This window comes from Patagioenas fasciata, chromosome 1 (genome assembly GCF_037038585.1).
Source record: "Patagioenas fasciata isolate bPatFas1 chromosome 1, bPatFas1.hap1, whole genome shotgun sequence".
NCBI classification, from domain to species: domain Eukaryota; kingdom Metazoa; phylum Chordata; class Aves; order Columbiformes; family Columbidae; genus Patagioenas; species Patagioenas fasciata.
The window spans coordinates 155,608,970-155,618,373 of NC_092520.1; the positions used below are offsets into that span (position 1 = coordinate 155,608,970).

Sequence of the window (9,404 nt, forward strand, 5' to 3'; positions counted from 1 at the left end):
TTCATTCTAAAACTGTAAAGCATACTAAAGTGGGGAAATATATTTAAATGTGAGGTTTTTTACTTGTAACTTTTCTGTATATTTGGAAAGACTTTACTTTCCATGTGGGCACAAGATTTTAATGTTTAGATTAAGAAATAACTGCTACATGTATGCTAGATCAGCCTCCAAAAATCTTAATTAACCTACTATTACCAGAAGGTAATAATACAGCATCATATTAATCCTCAAAAATCAAAAGATCCCAAGTACCTCAAGTACATAATGGGTGAAGATGGTTTTTACTGCTATTGACAAGGGATAGGTGAATTTACTAAATTAGAATTAATTTAGTCTTAAGGTGTTATGGCTGCTAGAATTAGTGTAAACCTTCTAGCTCTGAGTTGAGACATGCTTTACTAATAAACACTCTTTTGGTCAGGCTTGAGATCAGAATACTGTATCCTTGAAATATATATATTTTGAAGAATGAATTTTGCATGCTCCTACAAAACTGCCTTTTTTTATAATCCTTCCCTTTTAAACTATCAAACCTTACTTATACAGTATATAATATTGAAAATACTAGAAATACTTTTGGGACATTGTAGTATATCTTTCAAGTTTACGAAAATGTGTGAATGTTATACTGTAGACATCTCAAAGAACAGACCTATGGAGGTTTGTAGTGCTACCTAGAACTACTCCATCAGCATTTGAGTTTCAGCTGAACGTGTTGTTTCACTCTGAGTTACTGTGTTACATGGAAGTAATTAGCTTTAGTCTAAAGTTCAAAGGCAGGACTTGTTCTCTTACTACTACATTAACAGTAGTTAATCCTTTTTATTAATCTTAAAATATTTTTCCAGGAATTTGAGGCATATTAAAATAGCCTTTAATTTTAAACAATAAAGTGGTTTGCAGCATGTAATGACTTCAAAGTGAGGTAGAAATGTCATATCGTGTGCTCATTTTTTCACTTTTACCTTTTTGGTATTATTAAAAATGTTGAATAACATCCTAATATTGGAAGATATTCTACTATTGGTGAGGAAATGAATTTTTAGTAGCTTTTGACAAAATTAGAACTGAATTGTCTTCCAGAATACCAGGTTTTTATTTTGTTCATATTATGTACCAGCCTTCTACAAAACAAAATAACAGATGAAGTACTGAGTGCTAAGAACTGAACTGAAGGAACATCAGTCACTGTATTTCAGTTGGCTTCTAGGTATTTTTCAGATATAGCAGATTTAAGGACTACCTGTTTGAAAAGCAGAAAGATATATATAAAATTCAAATTGTTCCATGGTTTTCTTTAAGAATTTTATATTTTATTTTTGTAATGTTAAACTATAATTATTTCAGTGTAGGAGAAACCAATACCTTGTTACAATAGACAATTAGACCGTTTCAAATGCTTCTAATGAAGGATGAGGTTTATCATGAAAGATCATCCATTTGTTCATCTCTCAAAGTTGTTCTGCTTTTTGTAAAATACCTAATGCAATTTAATTTCTACTTTCTACTAAAAATGTGTTCTAAGAAATACCGTAGGTAATTTAGCACCTTTTTTTTCTCTCTGCTGACAGTGGCAGAGATGTCATTTGGGAAGAGTTGTGACTATGACCACTTCTGCTCACTTATTCCTCTTATGAATAATTGTTGTGTTGGAAATTTTAGAGTTACACACATCTGTCCCCTTTAATAAGTGGTTATAGATTTGTTGCCCATTAATACATCCATATTCTTTTTTAACACACTGACATCTGCCTCCGTAACTTCATCTGGCAACTTGTTTTGGAAGTTTGTTGCTTGTTGTGTAAACCAGTCTTCTACCAGCTTTATTAAGTGCCCCCAATTCCGGTTTCACAGGGTTTGGTGACAGCTCTGCACTGTCTTTGTCTCATGCCTTCATGGGGTTTTTTTCTGAACTGCAACTGTACCCAAGTAGCTGTTGTGCTGCCTTCAGAGCATGTTTAACATTTGTGCTTTGCCCAGTGACTTAAGAGGGCAAATGTTCTTGTTTGTTATTACCCTGCCAAAGAGAGTTTATATATATTTGTGTGTGTGTGTATTTTAAGAAAAGAACATAAGACATAAAATGTTAATAGCTTTTTACTTTGGGGAAACAGACAATACTGTAGAATCATTGTACGCTGATGAACTTTCCACTGAACTTGCTTCCAGGCAGTGTTGTTCTGCTTCCAAAAGTTCAATTCCTCTTGACCTGAACTTTGTTACTTCCTTCTTGTTCTATTGAATGCAGGCAGGAATCTTTCTGCCTAGCTGAGGAGCTGTTCTTCTAACTTATTAACCCTGAGTTTATTAAACTGTGTCTTCCTTATGTAGTCATGACCCTCCTATCCTTCAGTAAAACCATTTTAGAAACTCAGGCTTTCCATGTCTGTAATTTCTCTGAAGTACAAATGTGCATGGGGGTGGAAACCAGTCCTGCATCTAAACTAAAGTTCTCTTTATACTTTAAAGTTACTTCAGTTAACAGTTACATATTTTATACCCCAAATGCTGATACATTGAGGGAGAGTTTTATAAGTTAAAGTTCTTTAATCTCTGATTCAAGATGAATACTGACAGGTGAGTTACCGCATAGTTCCATTTTTCTTCAAGTCTAAGTTCCTTCAGGTTTTCCGAGCTTAACACCAAAGAACAGCTTTGAAGGCCTTTTCATTTCCACATAGGCTCTAATCCACAGTTGTCAAACACACAGCCCATGGGCCACATCCAGCCTGGTGCTTTGTTTCAACCCAGTGGCAGTGACAAGCTCTTTGCCCCCAGGTTCCTGCCCACACACTGGTCACATGTGATGCATGTTATGCTGCAGGAACTGTGGCTGTAGCTACAGGAGAGCTCTGAGCCTGTGTAAGAAAAGTGATAGGTGAGACTGATGTGGAACACCAGTAACTGCCGTGGGGCATTGAAAGACAAGACAGACAAGAATTAGGCACAGGGCATGGGGGGAGGCACGCTTAAAGGGGTACTCCCAACTGGGCAAACATTTCATTTATTTTTTTAATAAATTAGCTAGATAACGTGAATTTCAGCAATTGCATGTTATTTTTAAGAAGTACCTGAAAAATGATATTTTGTAACCAGCAGCCAGGGTCCCACTCATGGATTCAAAAATGTCTGGTAAGAGGAAGATTGATGCAGAAGGAAGGCAATTTAATGAGAGATGGGAAAGCAAATACATGTTTGTGTTCCTAGGAGAGAAAACAGTATGTCTTTTGTGTTATGAGACAGCGTCGGTGATAAAGGAGTACAGTGCACGTAGCCAAGTGGCAAACACAAGGCCGGTGGGCCAAATCCTAAAATTACACTTGGCATTGAAGGCAACCGTGAGGCTGATGTGGCACACAGTGAAAATGAGTTTGACACCCCTGCTCTAATCTGAGAGTGCTATCTAAGCAGTAGAAATAATCAACACCTGCAAAAGAAGCCATTACTTTCATGGTTGCCTTTCTTCTCCCAGGACAGCTAAGATAATGCCTGTCAAATATCTCAGGATTTTTAAGAGGAAAAATAAATGTTTTACAAGCCGTGAATTTCTGTGGTTTCCGCTTAAGCTGTGTTTGCAGTGATCAACTAGTCACTTCTCAGGAAGAGAACAGTTCAGATCAGGTTCATACCCAACAGAACAGTGGTACTGTAGCATACTGCATAGTGTTTGGATGCTACATGGTGACAGGAGAGAGATAAATATTATGATTGCTTCTGTCACTGAAGTGAATTCTTTGCATATGCACAAAATGTATGTCTATATTCTGCTACCTGAAAGGTATTACAGTCAGCTACCTGGAGGGAATTACTGCAATTTTAAGTATCCCTCTCTGAATTCTTTACTGGAGTTCTCAGACCATGTTATTTTCTCCAGCTCTTTCTCTGATAGCAGAAGCCTAACTCCCTGCCTCACACCTGACGGCCACCAAACAAAACAGTCTGTTCAGCTCACATCTTGCACTGGGGGTCTCTAGGGGCTGCGAAGAAGATGAACTGCTGCAACGGAATCAGCTTGGCTGGTGGGCTGCAGGATGGGCACTGATGCCTTAGAAACCACTGTAAAGCTATCTTTTTAGAATGTCGGAATATTTCCATCTTCAAGACCTCTACTCTCTATTTAGAAATATTCAATGTTATGAAAAGTAATATTGGCAGCAAATCATAGTAATGTCAGGTCCAGTTTATTGGATTGTTAGAAACAGTTACTATGGGAAGTTAAATGGGCTGAGAGTTGACATAGTATTACATATGAAAGTTTAGTGGTGTTTTATGTGTGTTGTCTTTTATCAGTAAAGAAGCACTTGAAATTCTATGTCTGTTATGTTATTAGAAAACTATTGGGTGTTCTTTACTATTAATCTGTGTACTTCCTTCCTTGTAATGTGATTGAGAAGAGATTTGTACTTATTCAACTAAGAGTTTATGCGTAAAACTAGAAACAAACCTCTGCACTACATGCTCTTGCCACCCACAGTGTGTTTCCTGTCACTTTATTGAACAAATACATATATTTTAAAGTGAGACTTGTATGTCTTAAGAGGAGGTGTTCTGGAATCTATCTTATTTTTAGGAAACATCTCTCTTGAACTCTGTAGTCAGTCCTGTGTTCTCTAGTAACTTTTATCCTTTTATTTATCTATCCTGTTTACAGTTTAGTCTGCTTTTTCACTTTTATTTATATGACTACACAGTGCTCAAAACAAACATGACTAGATAATCACTCTTTGCTTCTCTTTTTTTTCTCTTTCCATAATTCTAGCACGGAGGCTGTGTTTGTGCTTATTATTCTGCAGTTTGTCTAGTTGGTGTATTTCTGTTATCCTCTATCCTCCTGTTGCCCTCCTATTCTGTTTTGTTGCCTTTTAGGTATAGATGTAACTTATTCAGAACAAACTGGATCACTTTTTGACTTGGAATGATTTGAGCTTCTTTTTTTATGTAGCAATAGGAATTTTTCCAAAATGGGAGAGAAGCACAGTCCTAGATGGATGAAATCTTTCATGGTATAAAAAGAAAATAGTATGACCTATTAGTAAGCTCTTCCAGAAATTACCTGTTTAATATGGCGTGTGAAAAAGCTTGCTGCGCCATAGATTTCATAGAAGTGTGTAATAATAAATTCTTGCATTCAAGTGAGTAGTTGCTGCAAAAAACCAAATCCTTATGTTCCTATCAAAGCTTAGTTGATAATTTGTTGATCTTGCAGCTTACTGTGTAACAAAGACATGATTTTTTTTTTTCCTAGTTCTAAAGTAAATTTTAAAATTTAGAGTAGCTGTGTACCAAATAGTTTTGCACATAGATCTTGTCTGTCTGGTTTCTAAATGAAAAAAAATGTTCCACATTAAAAAGCCATATGTAATCAATATAATTATCCAGTGTAACTTTTGTGACATATATAATACTACAGCGTGACTTCATGAATTGACAATCCTTCTTCATGTCTTTACAGGGTGCTGATAAGACTGTGAAAGGCCCAGATGGACTAACTGCCTTTGAAGCCACTGACAACCAGGCAATCAAAACTCTTCTTCAGTGACGGATGGACCGATATCTTAAATGTCTCTCCTGTGGCCTCACACTGCTGCCTGTCTGTCACTCTTTGCATCTTCCAGCTTCTTCAGCTAAATACTTTGGGGGGAGGGAAGTTCTTTATGAATCAGACTAGTTAGAGGCTTGTATCAAAGATAATCTGTTAGGAGAGGGTTGAAAACTATTATGAACAGTGTCCCTCTAGGACTTCTTTTCAGTGCACAATCTCTTCCCATTTCTAGTGAAAATGGAAGAAGGAAGACAGACCATGATTTTGAATTTTTGACTTGTAAACCTCCTAGGTTAGTACTAAGATTTTTGTTGAAATATTATTTTAGATGGAAGTACTGTGCTATGTACCTGAAACTAATTGTGAAGGAAACAATAGTCCCATGCTATTAGTGTCTGCCATAATCTGAAGTGTAGTAATATAGGTGGCTGGGTTGCTTTTCTCGCTTTCTTTCACTGGGTAGCTTTATTCTTCTTCTGCCTAAAGCTTATGTTGCAGTTTTGAGGACTTTTGATACTAGTTATTGGAGCTGTGCTTTATATTGACTAATTGAATCTGAAACTGATGTTTTTCTGACTCTTGAGTAAACCAGGAAAGATCAGTTGAGGCATGGTGGTGTTAACACTCCAGGATATCTGTCAAGGTACTTTTGGATGCTTGAATTTGATTTTTTTTTTTCTTTCCCATGTTTGTTCTAGTCCAGGACAGACCTTTTAAGCAGCTGGTTTTTGAGAGAGTTCAAAATGTCACTGTAGTTACTTCCAAAAGTATTTTAAGACAGAGTTTCTTTACTCACCATGTCAGCATAAAATTTATAGACATGTGTGAAAGCTACAGGCTGTTTGGTATACAAAGGTAATAAAGTCAAGTGTGGAAAATGAACAGTAATTATTCAGACATTCCTGTGAGATGAAAATTGTTGCTAAACTTTTTTTGTAAACTTTTAAAATACATGTAAGCTTTCTAAGTTCAGGTTTTAGGAACAGGAAGACATACAAGTAGAAGTCTTAACTTGCTTTAACTACTGGAGAAAAAAAAACACAACAGTTTTAATTATGCATATCTTTGAATCAGTGTTTTGTTGCTTGCTGAATGAACCCCTGATGTTTTATTAAGGCCTGGGGCTTGTTCTGAAAGTTCCTAGTGCAACTATACCACATTAACCATCAACCTCTAGATAAGATTTACTATACCAGTAAGTATGACAGTACTGTGACAGCCTTGATAACTCACAGGAAGGTGTTTAACAAAGTTTTAGGGTTTCTTGTCCCATCTGGTGGTCCTCAGGAACATCTGAGCTTTCATCTTGAAAATTTTCATTAGTCTGACGATTCATCCAAAACTGAATAACAGGTTTTATAACAGAAAAATGCATACCACAAACTATACATCTTCCTCTTTTTTGGAATACACATTTCAAATTTTCTGATACCATACACAATACAGAAAAAAATGTATATAATGTCTCATACTGAATTATTAAGGAAAAGTAGCTGATATTTTGATATCGCTGTTGAAATTGAAAAGATGTAGAAGTAGGCTGGTGACTACCACTCATATTTAATGGAGACTTAGTTTTACTTGAATAATGTTGCTTATTATGGTTGAATGTCTCAGCTATAAAAGCCTTGCATTTAGACTGTAAAAGGAGAGCAGAAACTGATTTACATGTACACATCCCATAAGAAAAGCAATGGAGAAAACAATCAACTCTGGCCATAAACTGTACAGTGCAATTACTCTTTGCTTTTTGGAGATGGATGGCAAGGAAGAGCAGAAGGGTTGGAAATCAGTGATAAATCAATTGGAGCTGCTGATAAAAGAACAAGGTGTTTGGTGAAAAGTGCTTTTAATGACTATTTAAAGAGAATTCTTTAATCTTATCTCTGATCAGTGCTGGATTGTCATGTCATTGTAATAGTGTGAACACAGACTATAGGTTTAACTCCTTATTCAGCTATGAAAGTAATCATCTTTGGCGTGAATTTGCCTCCATATTATGCTATTAAATACTTAGCTAAGAAAATACTAGTCTAGAAAACTGCAATCTGTTTTTATGTGAAAAAACTTGATTATTCAAGTTTTTTGTGTTGATTAGTGTCAAGTTGTCTGGCCATAGTGGTTTGGTTATTGTTTTGGTCTGTTTTTTTTTCCTCTGTATTCTTTCCTGCCTTTCCCTTCAATTCTCATTTTAGTGAACATTATCATAGTAAAGAAAGATCATCTTTGTACTAACTCTTCTGCTGTTTCACTGGGGCAATTTTGCCTCCCTTTTTCTACAATTATGTGGACACCTAATTTTTTTCTTACTTGAGGGGAAAAAAAAATGCAAACAAACTTGAGTGGTACAAGTGTTAATTGGCTGTAATACATACCCAAGCTGCCTTTCAAGATAGTTAAAAGAGGGCATTTAATGTTTGGCTTATAAAGAAGAAATACTTCCATGCTTTTTGCACTACGTGAGAGGTGTTTGATCATTTTGCCCAGGATTTAAAAAAAAGAAAAAACAACAAAAAAAAAGCAGTAATAATAAAAGCTTATGCTTTTGTAATTGTCTGGAAATTGGACTTGTTTGTTTATTCCCTTGCTAGCTCTACTTTGGAAAAAAAAAAAAAGTGGCTGGCTATATCCTTGAGTAGGCCCTAACTAGATGAAAATACCAAACTGTAAATGATTTTACATTCTATAAACAGAATTTAAATTCTTTGTCAGACTGGAATCACATATACTTGGAAATCCACTCTGTTCTTAAACCTTTTCCTTTTAGATTTATGCTGAATAAGTTGTAACCTTAAGTTTATTTTGAATTTTGTACCCTCTGCTCCTTTTTCCTAAGAGGGCTGGGGCAAATGGGAAAAGGAGTACAATAATTAAATGGAACTTTATCTTTGAACATAATGTTTAATTATTTGTAGAAGAAGCTGGTAAGAATGGAGTGTCCTAGGTCAAGCAATTGCAGTGTTGCATGCAAAATTTCAAAAGGAACTTGTCTTAATTATATTTTGTAAATGGATAAACAATCATCTTTCTACGCAGTGACAGAAGAAAATTAGTGCTCTCTGCATTTTGATATTTGACTTCCTCTTTTCACCATTGTTAACTGTTTTGACACAGTTGGGTCCATCATTATCATGGTTCATAGACATCAGAATGCTAAATGATACTGTATTTTTAAGTTTGTGTTGCAAGAATGAATGGAATAAACTTGAATTGTGCGATATGAGAATGTGGAGCTTTATTTCCCTTTCTGCTCCTGTGTTTTATTCATCTCTGGCTCCAACTTTTTATTTGCCTGGAAGACATCTAAGCTCCAGCTCACATATAGAGTGATTAAAATCTTCAGGTACTTATAAAACTTAAATGTGGAATGGAAGCTGCTTTGAGAACTAAATATATAAAGTTGCTTTTGTTTTACTTAGATTCATTTAAAAGAGGTTTTGATTAATTCTCTGGTCTTGTAGTCTGCATTAAATGGTAATGCATAATGTTGAAGATCTCTTATTCGTGTTAAATTCTGGGAGGCGGTTTGTAGATAGAGCGATGTTCCTCTTATTACCTGTGAAGACTAAAGCGATTTATTCTGTACTTTACTGAAGAAACTGAAACAGTTATTTACAGAAAACACTGCTGAAGTATAAATAAAAAGTGTATTCATTATTATTGTTGCATATTTATGGTGACTTGGTCAGAACTTCCCATTATATCTTTGCTTGTCAGTAGAGATCTAGGTCCTATTCCTTCTTTGGTAAGATTTATTTAGAATTATGCACTTTTAATGAAAAAGTACAGACAGGTGTTGTGTCAAAGTTGGAAAACTATAAATATGGGAAAAATATTTTAAAAGAAACTTAATCTGTCTATT

General features: G+C 35.4%; 1 protein-coding gene across 1 annotated transcript in view; it reads left to right on the forward strand.

Moving 5' to 3' along the window:
* Nucleotides 1-8,768, forward strand: part of MTPN (myotrophin) — a 40,926-nt gene extending 32,158 nt beyond the window's left edge. Inside the window, exon 4 of the mRNA XM_065839725.2 lies at nucleotides 5,453-8,768. Within this exon, the coding sequence (XP_065695797.1) occupies nucleotides 5,453-5,539 (87 nt within the window). The 3' untranslated portion in view covers nucleotides 5,540-8,768. The remainder of the gene's footprint in view (nucleotides 1-5,452) is intronic.
* Nucleotides 8,769-9,404: the final 636 nt, after the last annotated feature.